The 18481-nt window shown below is 40.2% G+C and overlaps 2 protein-coding genes across 2 annotated transcripts in view; one reads left to right on the forward strand and one right to left on the reverse strand.

The window, feature by feature from the left end:
- Window positions 1-18481, reverse strand: part of LOC108887784 (protein kinase C-binding protein NELL1) — a 215958-nt gene that overhangs the window by 102912 nt on the left and 94565 nt on the right. The gene's annotated exons all lie outside the window — the stretch shown is intronic.
- On the forward strand, window positions 745-6605 carry LOC108887785 (piggyBac transposable element-derived protein 4-like). Its single transcript, XM_018683326.2, has 2 exons — window positions 745-964; window positions 2499-6605. The coding sequence occupies exons 1-2, from the start codon at window positions 843-845 to the stop codon at window positions 4492-4494; spliced, it is 2118 nt and encodes a 705-aa protein (XP_018538842.1). The 5' UTR covers window positions 745-842; the 3' UTR covers window positions 4495-6605.

An 18481-nucleotide genomic window follows, 5' to 3' on the forward strand; every position in this document is an offset into this window, starting at 1 on the left:
AAAATGTTTTTATTTGGCTATTTTTTGCAAAGGGCAAAAATCATAAGAGATTCAGTCATGCATCTCCCACGCCATCTTTTGGACAAATGACTGAGGGGAGTTGAAGTTACTGACCAGCCCTGATGGAAATGCTATTTTAATAACTTTGAAGGGAAAGGTGTTACAAAAAATCTTAACATGAATACTCATTAGTTAGTGCTGAAGAGTATTAACATTTAATATTTTATGGTTAGCCTGCATAGATAAGCTAAGCACTAGTTATATTATTTATTTATTTATTTTACTATATCAATTAAAACATTAAGACCTTTCAGGATGCAGTTTGCACACTGAAAATACAGGCTAAAGTTTTTGCATAAACACCTTTCTCAAACAAATAAATAACTTAAAGAGTGTCATCAATACTAAAAAAAAAAAAAAAAGATCTATTTGTTCATCAGTAAGTCGTCAATAATAGGAAGAGATTTGACCAATTATATTCACCAGAACTGAAATTAGCAGAGGCCTCGATAAAAAAAAAAAACAAACAAATCAATCCAAATGAACTAAACTGGCGGGGGTAATTTGATTTCCCAAACCAATCGGAGGAGTGCATCTTTATATGCTTGGCATTAATTGGCTGCATTGTAAAAAACACTACAGTTGTAGCCTGTGACTTACCATATACGGTAAGTGGCAGACGGGACATCCTGTCACACCAGAGAAACTCGGATAAAGAGAATTTTTTTCAATAGTGTTGAGAGGAGCATGTGGAGAGAGTGGGAGGACCCACGAGTACAGATTACGCACCGTTAAAACTTTCTGCAGAGGAAAAGTCTTACAACTCGTCAGACTTTAAAAAAATGCTTCTGTCAGAGTCTGAGGATGAATTAGAACAGCTCCACTCGGATTTAGACTCTGAGAGCAGCAATTGCAGTTTGGAGGACGACTACATTCCGGGGAGGTTGTCCCGAGGTTCAGACCAGTGAGTAACCTTCAGATCCACCCTCAGTTTGGCTTCAGTCCAACATACCCGCGCCTAAATTTGATGTGATGTGTCGGGTCTCATTTATAAAAGGAACATGGGAATCTGAAAATAATCAGCAGAGCCATTAGAATAGGTTATGATAGTGAACCAGATAAACCCGCGGCGTCTGTTCTGCAGTTCTCATCGTTTAGTACTGTTTAACAAAGTACACTGCATAAGTTCTTTATTTTGCGCACACTACCACCTGTATTTTCCGACACCAAGCTCGTGCGCGCATGGGCAGGTACACCGCGCGGTCTGCTGTTGCTCTTTACCCAGTTTTGCAGCAACTATGAGATCGCATGTTAATATTTCTTTATGCGTTTCACCGGTCCTCTCTCACTGCACCGAAGTGGTATAAGATCCGGTGTATGACAGTGGCGCCTCCAGATTTACAAAGGGACGGCTAATGAGGGCAACCCATGGTGGGCTTGTGCATAACGCGCAAATGTTTAACTACGTGTTTTAATTTTATTGCATCTTTTGACCATAAGCTTGGTATTAACTCTGGATAAAACATCTCATTACTGCATGGTAATCTCATTATGTTATTGTTAGCGTGAGGAAGTCACTCTGAAAGCCTGCATTGCATTACAAAGTGTGGAGTTTGAAAGAAAGGGCTGTTTACCAGGCCTGGCTAGGATGGTCTGACGAGAAGATGTCGCTGAGTTGCGTTAAGGGATCCAGGTTGAGTCATACTGGGAAATAAAAGTCATGATATCGCAGCTTCTACTGCTAAGATTTTGACTATTCTGTCTTTCTCTCGGGTGGATCGAGGCTTTTCTGTGTGGAGTTTGTATGTTCTCCCTGTGCATGCGTGGGTTCTCTCCGGGTACTGTGACTTCTTGCCACAGTCCAAAGACATGTATTAGGTTAATTGGTGAGTTTAAATTATCCCTAAGTGTGAGTATGAGTGTGAATAGGTGTTTGTCTATATATGTTGGCCCTGCGATGGACTGGCGATCCGTACAGGGTGTACCCTGCCTCTCGCCCAATGTCAGTTGGGATAGGCTCCAGCCCCCCCGATAATGAATGAATGAATGAATTAAGGGTTTTTTCTCTCTCTCTCTATCTCCCCAACCTTTGCAGTGGGCTGCATTAGTCTTAGCCATGTTACTAAACACAGTATAAGCAATTTTATATAATAAAATAATAATAATAGTAATACAATCAATTGTATCAGTTGAGGGACAGTATGACAAAACATTGTTTCACTGTATATATTGACATATTATGTAACCCTAGTGTTTGCAATACAATAACCTTATGCCTTATATCTTATTCATTCTTTATGGTTTATGGTGCCAGCAATACAATTTTATTTATGATAAACTAAGACCATTTAATATTACTGACATCATTCATGTGATAATTTAGAATTACTTTATTCACTGTGAGTTATGTATTGATAGAGTAAAGCATGATTTGGAAAAAGCTACAATTAACAATTTTATTCAGCAACAAGGCATTTACCTATCTATTTTATTTACAGGGAAGACTCCACTGATGAGGACAGTTCAGATGAGGAGTGGGATAACACGCCCCAAAAGAGAAGAGCTTCCAGAAAGCGTTGCCGCTCTGTTTCTGCTTCTCCAGCATCGTCATCCTTAAAATCCCCATCTAAGAAGAGTCCCCACAGAAAGAAGATCCACTTTGAATCTACACCCAAAAAAGGCACCTCCTCCCCCAGAACTGGCAAGACATCCTCCACTCCACACAGAAAGAATGAAAGTGGAAAGAAGCGAGCAGAAAGACGGCTTGTGACAGAGGAAGAGGATGACGATGGAGACCGGTGGCGCAACATCGATGAGGACGATGTTGAGCCTCCTCAACCACGATTCAGACCTGAGAGGGACGTAGGGCCACAGCTGAATAGAACTGCCAATTACACACCACTTGAACTGTTCCAGCTGTTCTTCTCTACAACAGTAATCGATACATTGGTAAGAAATACCAATGCCTATGGGAGGAAGAAATACCAAGGCCAGAAGGAAAGCTGGGTGCCTGTCACAACAGCAGACATGTACTCCTTCATCTGCCTTGTCCTCTACATGGGTATTGTTCCACTAAAAACTCTGAAAGAGTTCTGGAGAGGATCTAAGCTGTTCAGCCTGCCATTTCCTGCCTCAGTTATGCCCTGCAGACGCTTCCTGGCCATTTCCCGCAATCTACACATGAATGATCCTGCAGTCGAAGCAGCAAATGATCAGAAGAAAGGGACATTAGAGTATGACAGACTTTGCAAGATAAAGCCACTATATAAGCAGATTGTGGAGGCCTGCCACACATTCTTTCATCCCCACCAGCATATCTCCATAGATGAACGGATGGTGGCGAGTAAAGCAAGGGTCGGGATCAAGCAGTACATTAAAAACAAGCCAACTAAATGGGGCTTTAAACTTTTTGTTTTAGCAGATTCAGTGTGTGGCTACACCCTGAACTTTTTTGTGTATGGGGGAAGAGATAGTGTACCCACTGGAAAAGGGCTAAGCTATGATGCTGTCATGAGGCTGCTGAACATCCCCTTTCTGGGTAAAGGATACAAACTCTATGTGGACAACTTTTACACCAGTCCAACACTATTCCTTGACCTCCTTCAGAGAAAAATCTGGGCATGTGGCACTATTCGTTGCAATGTTGCTGGTTATCCCAGAATGAAAAAGAATGACATGACCAAGAAAACAACAAGGGGAACTATCCGTTGGATCAGACAAGGGGAGCTGTTGTTTGTTAAGTGGTTAGACACCCGCGAGGTAACAATGTGCTCCACCATACACAAAGCATACAGCAATGACACGGCGAAGCGTAAAATAAAAAACGCAGATGGACAGTGGACAGTGAAGCAGGTGCCTATTCCAGGCTGCATCAAAGATTACAACCGACACATGGGCGGTGTTGACTTGTCTGATGCACTTATTGGTTACTACAATGTCCTCCACAAGACTCAGAGGTGGTACAAAACTCTGTTTTATCATTTTGTGGACATAGCCACTGTCAATGCCTTCATCCTCCACAAAGAAATGTGTAAACTGCAGAATCGGCCCACAGTTAGACAGAAAAATTTCAGGGAACAACTGATTTTGTCCCTGGCTGAGATTGGGTCCACTCCACGCCGGTCAGCTCCACAAAACTTTATGCTGCCTGCCTCTCCTATCAAAGTGCCTCTTGCTTCTCCAAAGAAAGTGGCGCCTGCCTCCCTGTCCAATGTGTCGTCAGCTTCCCCATCTGTGTTACCCCCTGGCTCTCCTTCCACAGTACCACCTGCTAAAGCCTCTGCTGCTCCAGGTTTAGGTCACCTGCCATCTTACTTCGTAGAACAAATGAGCAATGTGGCCCCCAGGGATCGGGCCACTGCTGGCAGAAGGGCATGTGTGGTCTGCAAAAGAAAGTCGCCAGTCTATTGCAGCACTTGCCAGAAAACACTTTGTTTTACTACTTTAAGGAACTGCTATAGTGAGTGGCACAGAAGCAACAGTATCTGTATCTAAGTTAAAGACTTACTTGTATACTGTCTCTCCTAGATACCCATTTTTTTTACCATGATTACACTGAGTACTTAAAAAGCCTGTTCAGTTGATCTCCAAGTAGTATGAGATTAACACAACTGACTGGCTTTAAGCCATGAAGCCACGGACAATACTGAACTACAAAATAAGTTTTAAATCACATTACTCAAACAGGCCACAGATATACGCCCATCAGCCACAATGTTAAAACCAGTTACCTGTTTTTATGCTGTGGCTGATCGGTGTAGAATAGATAATGACTTTAAAAATCTGTGTTTAGGGAACTACATACAAGGAGGAATCTACCCATTATCTTGATTGACTGAATTAACTGTTATATATTCCCTAGACTTCAGTATCTCTTCTGGTCATTATCCATTCAGATACCTCAAAGCGTCTCTAAAACCCTTATTAAAAACATTAGAGAATTTATATGGACTTGTAAAGTGTCTTACAAACCAGTGCTGCCTGGATTAATTTCAGTGAGAGCACAGCAGCAGCTTTGGTCTAGCAACTATGGAGGGGAACTGCAGTTTTGCCGTTCATGGGGGTAAAATTTTTTACTGGCAGACCGACGTCACTTCCCACTTTGTGAATGTTTTTGTTAGGTTGTCTTCGACTAACCAGCTGAAATTATTATGTAGCGGAGTGAATGTGAGCAAAACAACATACATGCTCCTAAGAAGAAGGTGTCAGGCAATTTTATTTACAAATCTTATTCTACAACCATTTCTACTAAGAATGAATATGTTGCTTTAATACATTTAATCAAACAAAATATGAGGCCCACAGAAATTGTGAACTGAAAACTGAACTATTATCTAAACGATCCTTGAGAAGTGATCTCAACCCCAGTGACTCAGAGATTCAGCATCATAAGTGGAGACATACTGTATCTACCTACCTCTGTCTGGAAGACTGCTATGAAAATAGATACCTTGTGTCGTCCTCTTTTTTTATCCACAGCTAAGATCCTGTCTTACAACAATCCTGGAACTTGAACTTACGTTACTGGTGCTCACTGATGAGGTGATGTTGTCTCATGCATACATATAGATTTATGTCAAGAATGTAGCCTTCATTAATTACTGTGGATTGTACTGTATACTGTAACTTGAATGTAATAACTGATGCGGAGGACAGCTTTTTAAACTACCACTGAGTATTATTACATGTGCACTATGTTCTTTTTTCCCTGGTTTTGATATTTACAATATGGTGTTTACATGAAACTTAAGAGTAACTGGTTATTCAGGCTTTTGTTTCTGTCATTATACAGGTTTTGGATTGTGTGGATGGTGTTGGACTTTTCAGTATCTCGGTATCAGCTAATCTTTGACATTTCTATTATCTTAGCACCTGAGAAATGTTTCTGTTAGATTTGGCCTCTTCAGCTTGACTTCCGGTAACCACAATAATGTGAAGTTTAGCGTGCACCAGCATAGATTACAGACAGTGATTAAGGTGTTTTTAATTCCACAGTAACCCAGCACTCCTTACCAGTAGAGGTACTTTTACAAAGATTTCTGAAATGAGGAGGGTTACGCACAAATATAATACAAAATACAGGATCATTGTGCATATACTGTACATATACAACTTTATACGGATAAACCATCTCATTTTCAAGGGGTTCCCTTCCACAAATATACAGATAATGCAATATAGAACTCACTGATTCACTGCTGTTTACTTAATCAACTCTACCTCACTCCACAATCAATTCAAACTTGAAAGATCAGTAGTATCTGTGACACCAACCAATATCACAGGGACCATTTTCCCACTGGATACAAATGCTTTGTTTGTGCTCATTTAAGAAACTCTCCATGTTTATTGAAATACATTATTATAGCTTTATGTTTTGCCAAATGAAAAGTGGTGACCTCAAAGTCTTACTCTCCTGTACTCATTGATATGTGGATTTTGGACATATAAACTTGATAGAGCAATTATCAGACCTGTAATGTCTCTCTCACTATGTTTATGTATCTGCACGTTGGTTGGGGCAGGGACATGAAGTTGTATTCTTTTGTGTGTACTGTACAAATAGAATAAAAATGTAAAAAGGGATCTGTATGTATTAATGCTTTATGTTATTCCGGTGATGAGGTGAAGGGCTATTTTTTCTGGTTAAATAAAGGGGCATTATTTGAAATAATATTTTATTATTTTTTACATACAGTATAGTGCAGATTTCCAGTTATTGGCTGAATTTGTAGAAACTAAAAGCACAGAGCACTAAGAACAAAGATAATTATATTCACTAAACAATTTAGTTTTAAAGGAATGAACTGAGATCATCTCATCATCATCTCATTGGAGGAGATGTTCTGTAGACATGATTCAGTGATGCTAAATATGTAAAATAATGATGTGGCACATTGAGAGTGTTACAAACATTTTTCATGATCATAAAAGTGATTCATCATCATTTGGTAACTGAGAGACTTTTAGAAATCTTTGGCACAGCACTCGTTGAAATAATTATATGTTGATGCTATGTCTGTCTTTAAATTTTAGATATATATTATAAATACATTTTCAGGGACCCCTGTGATTTTAAGTAATAACATGACTGATTAAGTCTAATGAAATGAAACTTGTTTCTCTTTATTCCATCAATAATTCAATTGAGAAATTTCAACACTTGTTAGACTATAATGTCATGCACATTCATCAGGTCTTTATTGTCTTCTAAGTAGTTAAAAATGGCAGGGAAAGGCAGAACTGCACAAAAGCTTTAATGATCTGTAAGAAGTTCAAGACAAGAGTACTGGAAGGTTGTTCTACACACTGCAGCAGTTCTGTGACTGCTCTGTATACATCTATGTGAGTTCACGCGTAAAAGTGTGAAACTCTGAGCTGCTTTCAACATCTCTAATTAGACCTGTAAAGATGAAGTGATGTGAAAACATAAAGTTAACTCGCAGCAGTTCAGGTTCATCATCATCTATGTCAAGAAACACTTTGATAACACAGCTGGTGTCTGTCAAGTAATGGGCCACAATGTCAGTCTCAATGTTACATGAACCTGAGAGCAAGTACACACCAAGACAGTCCCTCTTACCCACATGCCTTTAAACTTAAGTCAAGCATTGTTTTCCTCTGACTGTCATCTCCACTGCAGTCATTCTCTATCCTGCTGCTGAGGATTGCTCTTCTAGAAATTGTTAATATGATGCATCACATTTACTTTCACTAAGTGTAAAGATCTTTAATTGGGACACTTAGCACAAACATCACTGACTTCAGGAGGTGATATCTATCTTTTTTTCTCTTTTTTTTGATACATTTACTATTTATTTTTCAAGTAGGTTACTGTAACCCACTGAGTGCATACTGTTCCTTATATAAATTATAAAGATGGCCTGTTTACGTATATTGCAAACCTAAATTCAAACATTTATTCATTCATTAAAAAAAAAAAAAAACTATATTGTAGAGCCCTGCATGCAGCAAACTTTATCCACATGTTGCAGCAGTGTTTAGTATAGGAGAGCCATACTAGCTGTGATGCCACATATGATTTGCTATTTACAGAACCTTGCATTGAAAAACAGGGAAGGCACAGGGGTTATCTATGAAAAATCTGCGGTGTCTGTTTCAGTGACTGTTCAGACAGTGTGAAGGACTGCATGAAGTCATCCTCTATGGACGGAGTCCAAGAAGAAAACCACTGCTCACAAAATGGAACAAAACTGACACCCAATAAATATTCACAGCACATTCTATGGGCAGATGAAACCAGTGTTATGCAGTGTTATGGTATGAAGCGTTTGCATGAATGTAAAAGGATAAGAGAGTTAATATAAATGGCACTATGAGTGCAAGTTTGTATACCTAAATACTGAATGAAAAGAATGACGTCCAGTTTCAAGACGTTTGGCAGGGGAGGAATTTTAGAACAAGACAATGTTCCCAAACACAATGCAAAAACCACACAGGAGTTAAAACTATCACCTGGCCAAGTGTGTCCCCTGACATCCAGTAGAACACCTTTGGAGTGTTTTAAAACAGAGGGTGAAGCAACAAAACCCCTACAGCAAAAAGTGGCTGGAAAAATATGAAGAATTTAACTGTGAAGAACAGCAGAACATCTCTGCACAGATTTGTTCAAGATTAGTATCATCCACTGTCAGGAGGATTAAATCTGTCATCAAGAATAAGGGCAGATATACAAAATCGAAATAAACAAAAGAATGGAATCTTATTATTAAGCAGTATGCTGACTTTGGTTGCAGTTGCTTCTTCAATATGGACGCTTCATTGTGGCTTAATTAGTCAGACATTTCAAATTAATTGGTTTAATTCTTGTTGGGCTTTGACTAAAAATGAAATGGACAGGAATTAAAATGTCTAAAATGTTTTAGTGTTATTGACTGGGGATGTAATCAGTTTTGTTGTATACTGTAAATGCGCTGAATCAAAACCAAATTACTGTAGCAAAAGAATGGTCTAAGTATGTAAGTGTTGCCCCTGACATTTTGTCCAGAAAGGAGATGAAGTGTGCATGTTCCCTCAGTAATAAAAAGTAAAATAGAGAGACTAAGAGAGATGGTGGAAGACAGATTAGACGATGCCAAGCAGGGAGAGATGATGTATAAACTAGAGGCTGAGTGAACCTTGAGCTGATCCAACTCTGGTGTGATGGAAGCCGTACGTGAACACAGGCATTAGCAGCCAGGTGCAGCTACGGTGCTGTTCTGCCTGTGATTAATAGCCTGATATCTCCCTTTGCATAGGCTTTGCAGACAGAGCGGCCTCTCAGGTGGGACGATGTGATGTGAGCATCCCTGTGCGATTATATATCCTGTGTCTGTAGATAAGAGACTGTTTAACCTTCTGCCAATCACAACCACAGACGTTATTTGGTTTTCCTCTGAACATTAAATTGGAGAGCAATTCTGCAGGTGCTGCAATGAATCTCATATCTCAGTCCATAAAGCAGAAGCTTCGGGAAGGCAAACTTTTGTTTCCATTTCACAGGAGATTAATAATTTTCAGCAAGGTAGAGCGAGCGCTGTCTCCGACAAAATTTAATGACTACAGACAAAATAGATCCTGTTTGAGTGTTAATATAACATTGCTTATTCAATCTTTTCACTGCATTTTGAATTATTAGCTTACTTTTCTGTATCACAGAGGATTTTCAGTGCTGGCACTGAAGACAAGTAGTAAATGGTTCGTAGAATTTGGTCTCTTTCTTTTGCCTAATGCATGTTGGGATAGGCTTTGGACTCTCAACCCTTCTGAATAACAGTAGGCAGGCAAAGACAATGAATGACTGCATATGAATGACTTACATCTTAAAGCCAGACCTAGTGATGTAAGGTAATGTGACTCACACTGGAGTAGGTATGACAATTGTACCTCATTAAAATAAATGACAATTGTGCCTCATTAAAATAAATGGGTGGCACTGACACCTCACAGGAAAAGGGTCTTAAGCTCAAACCTAATCAGACATGCTGGGTTCTCTTATGGATGGAATTTGCATGCTCTCCCTGTGTGTGTCTGTGTGGGGGTGGTTTCCTCCAGCTGGTTCAGTTTCCTCTAGCAGCTCAAGGACATGCATTAGACTGATAACTGGTCAAAAAGCAGTGGCACACAGGTTTTTCAACAAGAGAATAACACAGGGCCATTCATTCATTGTTCTGTGACTGTGGTGTTTAAAAGGAAGAGAAAAATGCAGAGGTGGATAAGGAGACTTAAAAAGGCAAAAACACCTGTCAGTGAAATTTCAATATCCGGTCCTCTTACTAATACTTACTAGTGCTCTGTTTAACCAGTCTTAATGCAAGCTGTTCATATGTTATCGCAGTCGTAAGGTTTATATTTGGCCATTTAGTGACAGGTGCTACAGCAAATTCAGCACCTGGGGTATAATAGTGCTTTCCCGTGAAGCATTCTTCTGGAGCACCAACTATTACCCTCAGATAAATTAAACCCTAGTTCTTCTGGGAAAAACTAAGTTCCTAAATGTTCTGTATTTCTGGAAAAGTTCCTGGGGTCAAAAAGGTCCCTGTAATAAAGTACTGACCTTTTCCCAGTGGGTAGTGGGATATAGGCTTCATCCCCCTATGAACTTGTAATGACAGAATTACAAAATTTACAATGTTGAACTTTTTACAAAACAGCATGTCTGTTACAACATTTCAAGTTAAGTTGTGAAGTAGATTATCGGCTTTGTGTGACAGTATTTTTCATAAAGAGAAAAGAGTGGCACAAACCTCTCAACACATTATTCATTGTGTCAACCTCATCACTGACCCCAAGCTCAGCCAATCAGACGGACAGCATATGCCCCAACAACGCGATGTGCCCTATCATTATGGTAATGGTGTTGGGTGTCAACACCCTGCTGCTGCACTCTGACAGGCTAAAGCCTTATCACATCATTACACACCATTACTGCTCTTAATGAAGTCAACAGCTCCCAAGCAGAGGATACCCTCTCTGCTGTCTGACTCATTAAATGATCTAACATGTGAATAACCCAGGGCTCAATTATCAAGTCACTCAGCTGTCCTCATGCCTGCTCACCTCCTCCTCATACAGCCACGTTGACACTTAGTCACAACTTCGGCTTGTTTTGTTACTGTGCAATTTGAAGAGGTCCTGATTAAGGTTACAGCAATTTATCTTGACGCCAATATTGACTTTTTATTAGATATTCAGTCATGCTGCCAACTGCCAATGTGATTGAGGTTCTCTGGGGTAAAAACTCGTTATTTTATAGTTTGATTTAGCATGAAAACTCTTACATTTGAAGATACTGGGTAAAGACATGTAACTTGATGTAGCTGAGCTTTGTGAGAGATCACTAAAACTTGCTAGTTAATGACGGACAGGGGATGTGTGCTGCCTTTTACTGTCTGATAAGAAAGTCAGTGGCGTAGTTTGCTCATGCACAGGCAGCTCAGACCCAGCACATTATAAAAGATCAAGGGGTTATTGTAAAATAAAAAGCTAACAATGTACAAATGAGGTACAGACAGAGCCAAGTCTTTGAGAAAAAGCGCCAAGATACTCCGTTCCACTTTTCACCCAGCTTGAAGGTGGATGAAGTAGCACTAAGTTTTTTTTTTTTTCTTTTATCGGAGAAAGAGCTACAGTACAATCAAGAAATAAGGAGAGAGAGAAAGGGCATATTAGGTGAGTAATCAGGTAGTGATTTCTGAGGTCTGAAAGGCATTATGGTATATAACCAGTTTAGCACTGTAAAATGCATTAGCGCTGCTTGTTATTCTATGTAGTAGCATTTCAATAAGCGAAAACACATTTCATTGGTTAGATTTGTGTGGAGCACCAAGCTCAACCACATACCTCAGGCACACATCTCATTAACTGTCAAAGTTACAGCTACCGGTGGCATTCACCTACAAAGACAGGGTATCTGTGAGTCACTAAATCTACACTACTGGGTATATGCCAAAACTGAACTAAAGTGTTCACAATGAGTTTATATACTAAGTGGAAAAACCAAAGAATTCAGTGTTTTACAATGTCATTGAAACAATACAGAAAATGTCTAATGCCTGTATGTGTGCCTGTACAGTTGTTGGGTGTGTACTTCATCCATCAGAGGAGTTACACACTTGTCACTGGGGAGTTCCTCTCCCCTCACTGCAGGACGTTCATCACATGAAGGTCAACCCAAAATCCACCAGCTGCTCTTTATTAACACTCAACCTTTCAATTCAGCCATCTGCCAGCCAGAGGAATGAATGTTTAAAGCCTTTCGGGAGGCAGCATGTAGATAAACACAAGAAACAGATTTGTGATTCTTCAGGACCTTCCACTGACAACATTCACACAGTAAAGCTCAACACCTGCCATTACATCCTTAACCTCTTTTTTTTACACCATGTTCTGTCATTTTGGATTTATCTGAAAAACAAGCCAAGGGCTGGATAGAAAGTCCATTCATTAATTAGCCCCCTGGTGGTGAATATAAGAAAGGCTAGTAAGAGTACATGATGGTGATATTTCTCACACGGCAGCCAGGAATTGAACAAATTGCTGAACACAGGTGTCCGAGGTTTTCAGCTAAATTCACTAAATACATCATCTCTACCTGCAAAATGCTGAATGTAATGCATGATGTGATTTGTAACATGATTTGTAAAGGAGGAGGCCTCACTCCTATAACACTGTTTAGAGCAGTAGTAAACCATAAGTACGACTAAGGCTATGTCTTATCAGAAAGTGGTGCTCATTCATATACCTATAGACAGATGGTCACACACAGAGACAGAGCTCTGCCTTAGTCCAAAAGATGCTATTGAGCTCTCAGTTTTAAGCCTATAGGTTAACAGGTGATTCCTTGGACAAACAGGTAAACCAACTAAGACTGAAAATTTTCCTCTGAACTAGCAAATAGCAGATAATTATCTCAACTTCCCTATACCTGTTTCTACTGGACTCCATTAGAGGGCGAGACTTGCACTATGCAATGAGGGAAACAGAGATTTCCCTGAATTATAGATGATAACAGTGCTTCACGCACAGCTTTGATCATGTACACCTAGAATAAATCGATGAGCTCTTCCCTCACTGTGCTGGCAGCCTGAACTACTGCACCTGGGCTAAAATACACTCCTCAAAGACAGCCACAGTTGACATGCTTTGGGCAACAGGTGCAGAGAGCTGAAGCCCTTTGTACTTTGAGCATCTGTATTATAGCTAGGAGCGCTTGGCAGATATTTTTGGGGAAGCACTAGATGAAGCTCCCGCTGTTGCTATGAGACTTTAGAAAACCCCTTTGAAGCATGGCACATTTGAGTTCGAAGTTGAAATATTTTTAACTTTCTGCAACTTGGTGCTGTTGACACCAAAACATGCCAGGTATTTAGAGCAGAAATCATATAGCTGTATATCTATACAGCATCAACAATGAGAATGGGACAAGAATGCTACAAAGGGGATGAGGATATGCAGCACTTAGAATAGGCAGGAAAGAGCACACTCCGACCCCAACTTCAGCTCCTGACAGAGAAGAACACAATATCGAAAAGGTCAATACAGCCAGGGGATGGAAAGATTGAAGGATGTTAGCCTTAGACCATTTACTTGGGCAAAAGGAGTGTTTATGCTTGTCTAGAAATGTGGAATACTTGTCTATATCTTATATACTTAAGGAGTTAATCAAAACAATAAAAAGTATATGAAAACAAAGCATTATCTTGAGGATTTGTGGCTTATAGATTAAAAGACATCTAAACACCACTCTAAAACTGGCCTAAGTTTGGTTGGAAGGTTTTTCAGTCATCTTGGTAACATTAAACATTAAACTGTTTCTTTAGCATTTCTATTATTCCCACTTATAGCTGCACATTGAAATATAAACTTTGAATGCCATGGAAAGTCAATGCAGAGGTGTCACAAAGCTGCTCTTTCTCTTACGGCTGCAGGCTGCTGGCTTCACAAAAATCTAATACCCCAAAAGATCCATTAAAAAGGTCCAGACTCATAAAAATATGAAATCAATCAAAGTCATTTCACAAGAAATTATAGCCCCTGTTCTTGTGATGTGTGAATTTTCAGAATAAAATTTTCATAATGGAGATATTAAGGCTGAAAGAGAATTATATTGGGGCTATGTTTACTTGATTGACAGATACTGTATCTCAGGCTACGACAGTCAGTCATGCTTCAGTTATCTCAGATCCCCCCAGGCAATCCCACCCTAAAAAAAATAAAATGCTGTAGCTCCAGTTAACGCCAGGATAGCTGCAAACTGTAAACTCAAACTGAAGCTTTAAAAAGGTCCATGGATGACATGACAGTTTTTTTTTTATCTGCAGTGTGTTCTTCAAGAGTGAAGCATTTACCAAGGGAAAACACTCAATACTCATTGCACTAAAATTCAGTTAGATCAACCGACCTTCACTCCTGTGCATGTACTTTCTTTATAGACATGATGTGAACGTGGCATCATCCCTACTTCCTTATAAAGTCACAGCTCATCTTGGTTGCGCTGGAGCATTAAATTAGTGCTGTGACGGATACGACAAAAGGTTGTTGGCTGGTTTAATTGCCAGTGGTTAAATATTGTGTGAATGTGAGGCGGCCTGGCAGAACGTTTGGGTCATAAACCACTCTGAGCTGTCGTGCTTTGTGGAGCTGAGCAGAAAATCACTACTCCAAGGGAAAATCCTTGACATGTACTCTGACGGCTAAAATCAATCCCTGAACAAAGCTAAACTTCAGGATAAATTCGGAGTCTTGGCATACAGACGATCTTATTCCATCAAAAAAAGGGACAGCTGAGGCAAAATATATCCCTTCATCTATCACTTGATAAAATGTACTGTATATTTAGGCAGAACAGAATGATTTGTACTGTACACTGTTGATACATAGTTTTTCTCGCAGCCTGGTGTATTCACTCTGGATGGGATTGGGTACTAATCTTGTCTTTCAAAAAGCCCTGTCAGGTCAGTAACTTTGTGCAAGAGAGTAATTTAGTTCAATGACACTCAGTCATCTGAGTTTTAGTCTTATTCACTAGTCTGTGTGTGTGTGTGTGTGTGTGTGTGTGTGTGTATGCATGTGTGCCTAAAAGGCCAAGGACACTGTCTGAGCTAAGTGGAGATGACTGATGGCCTCGTAGTCATAATTGTGTCATTACCACCCTGTGGAACATGATCATTAGTCCCTACGGTCTCTGCTGTAATTAACGGATTGGGGATGACTGAAGGGAAGACTGAGGAGGAGCGTTTGTCCGTATCCAGACTTGACCGCAGCCTTATCTCCACCTTCCAGCCAAAACACACAGGAAATGACCATGAGTGATCACTTAGTATCCCAAAATCCACTGCACCCCAGTCACATATTAAATGGTATTTTCAGGCATGTCGTCAACTCAGAAAGTCAGGAAGTTTGTCAGACAGCCAAATAGTTTGGTCTAATAAGTGTTACGGGCAGTAATCTGTCAGTGCTTAGTATATCACATAAACTGGACCAATTTAAACACCACTGCAAAGTTTATTTAATGGAAATCAAATGTACACTTTGCTCCTGTTGTTAATCACTCTAACACCTTTTAATATCAGGTTATTGGAATTAATACGTTTTTATGATTAACCTGGTACACAGCCAATTGAAGTGTCACTCATGTATCGGGGATGTGTCTGATTTTGCCACCAAAGCTTACACTTTGGTTTCTGTTCAAGTAGAACCTCCTGCTAAGAAACTGAAATTTTCATTTTTATCAGTTGAGGAGGATCCCAAAAATGCACCATGAGTTTAGGTCTTGGCGAGGCTAGACTGTCACAATTAGGAAGGAATTGGAGAACCAGTCAGTCAGGTTAAGTAAGTACACGTCTGAGTCCTCATCTTTACACAAACAATCTCACCGCTTAAACTAGATGAAATTTAATTTAAATGTTGCTCCTCTAAAACAGATTACAGTAGTGATATGTTCTTTGCTGATCTTAATTAACGAAGACTGTTTTCTCAACAGTAAGATAAAAAAATATAAAGAGTGGGAAGATAACGTGCTTTATTATGTGACAGAGAGAAAAACTATCTTGTCCTCCTTTGTCTGACAGATGAGTAATTATCCGTTATTGAAAATCACTTTGGCAATCTGATGACATATCACAATCTAGCTAATATGAAACCAGGGAATAGTAAATTATCCTAACACTTGGGGCGAAACACTGATCCATGGTAATGAAATAAAACAGGCCTGTAGGTAATCTGCAGTCACTCCCATTAGGCTACTTAGAGCAAATAACTTTTTCAGGCTTGCATGGGAGCTTCCAGGCCCAATTCCATTGGAAATTTGAACACTTTAGCCCATAGACCATGCAGAGCAGCAAGCCAGCAAGCCCTCTGGCTCGAGGATTACCAGCCCAATCCCCTGCAGCTCAGAAATGGTCAGGAAATTGAACGGGAATAAGCAGGGATAAATAACTGTATGAGGAATGAGGCGAGGGAACAGAGCGATGCCAAGGACAGCGTTGGCAGTGTTGGAACACATGCAGTCAGTGTAGTGCAGATGGCAGAGATGGATGCCACCCAGAAGAGAGTTTGAGAAGTGGGATAGGGAGGGAGAAGAGGGACTCAGAGGAGCAGCAGTACACACACACACACTATCTTTCAGCAAAATGACGGTAATTCATTACAGGTCTTTCACTGACCTTTTACCAGAGTGCTCGCCCACTGTGACTCCAGCAGACCTCGGCAAGAGTTACACAGTAGGCCGAGTCAATCCACCCGCTGCTCACAGAGAAGCTCTCCTCACGCCCTCAGACTTTTAGCACCATGGACAGAGCTTGGCTAGCAGCACTACTTCTCTTTCCAACACTGTCCTCTCTTTCATTATCTCTGTCTGAGCAGTGGAAAAGGGTTTTATTGTTATTTTTACTCTTGCCTGTCTGTCTACTTGTTTGTTAGCAGGCAAAATGGTTTTCTGTAATCTTTATTTAAAGGATAAATCCAATTTACTTTAACTAGGATCTTTATTTGTAGTTTTGGTCATTTTCTGTAACAGTTATGAAAACACTATCAACACTGGTGATTACAGAGAGACAAATTTGAAGTTGAAACTTTAAAGGAATAACGCAACATTTTGGGAACTCATTCATTAACTTCCTAGCAGACATTTAAATTAGAAGATTGGTGCCACTCACAATACTGAATGGTTAACATTTAATTTTATGGGCTCACTGTTATTTGGCTTTCTACATATAACTCATGTAGCCTGAACAGACTCAAATTCTCAAAGAAGCTTCAGGATTCATTGGTATAATGTATTCATTACATTCAAACTTTCTCCACATGACTTTCTGTATAAGACCAACTGAATGTCCCAGAGCCCCAAGATAAAAAAGCTTAAGGGCATTGTCACTTGAACTAATGGTAATGATCCCATCTTCCAGTACACTGGTGGTGTATAAGACTTCTGGTTGATTGCTAAACATGTGCTTTCTCAGTGAGGATAAACAATAAACACATCTTACAGTGTTGGCAGAGGCTTGCCTCTTAGCTTGTCCTTGTCTTTATCTACCTTACTTACTGCCTGTCTGTCACTATCTTCTTATTTCCCCCTGCTGCTAACCCCACCTCTACCCCCTCTTTCTACATTGTATGGAGCTGGGGAGGAGCAGACACAGTTCCCTGTCATTACATCTTTGTTTTAACACAGTAGAGGCAGAGTTCCCACAGAGAACCTGATTGATTCGCAGAAGTACAAACACAGCCAATTACTCTTTAATGCCACTGAGTGAAAGCCAATTCAGCCAACGGCACTCACCAGTGCCACAAGAGACAAGACGCGCACCACTGCTCCCATCATCGTAGACTGAATAAGGACAAATGAGGATTACCTAAACTGCTCCCAATCAATAAGTCACTTTCTTTTGCATTAGGCCTTTCAGCACACATCACGTTAACTCTCATCAGCGCTGCACAGAGAACATTAATAGCAATGACTTGACACTGGAGTGGTCTGTGATATAGAATTAGTGAAACCTTCTCAACACATTATAGGTGTATATTTCCATGTTTCTCTGGCTCCTGGTGTTATTATGTGTGACCAGACTCGGTGGGGAAAAGTAAGCAGAAGCTGTCATTTTCAGCGGATTAGCTGCAGCGTAAGGGCAGGTGCTGCACTCTGGGTGGAGACACATCATGTTTTCCTCAGCTTATCTGAAAACCCAGGACAGCTACACACACACGCCACATATACACAAACGCATTTACACACCTTCATCTCTACTGTGGAAACTCTGCAGGCAGGCACTGCCCCTGATTAGCTCATTTCCAACCTCTGTGGATCGGATTCCAGCAGGTTTGCACTCACAGGGATCTGTCTGTATTTCTGTCTGTTTGTAACTGCAGCCTCCCACCACTATAAATCTCTGTCTGTCTGTCTATGTGACTATATGTCAGTCAGTGTATTAGTGTGCCCCACCCAGGAACCAAATGTCCAGCTCATCTCAGTTTGTTTGCACAC

Source organism: Lates calcarifer, linkage group LG2 (assembly GCF_001640805.2).
Source record: "Lates calcarifer isolate ASB-BC8 linkage group LG2, TLL_Latcal_v3, whole genome shotgun sequence".
NCBI classification, from domain to species: domain Eukaryota; kingdom Metazoa; phylum Chordata; class Actinopteri; family Centropomidae; genus Lates; species Lates calcarifer.

What these genes read in the sequence shown, in the direction of transcription:
- LOC108887785 (XM_018683326.2), top strand. Translation starts at nt 843, where the DNA reads ATGCTTCTGTCAGAGTCTGAGGATGAATTAGAACAGCTCCACTCGGAT. An exon ending in TTGTCCCGAGGTTCAGACCA is followed by an intron (nt 965 to 2,498) that starts GTGAGTAACCTT and finishes TTTTATTTACAG; the next exon opens with GGAAGACTCCACTGATGAGG.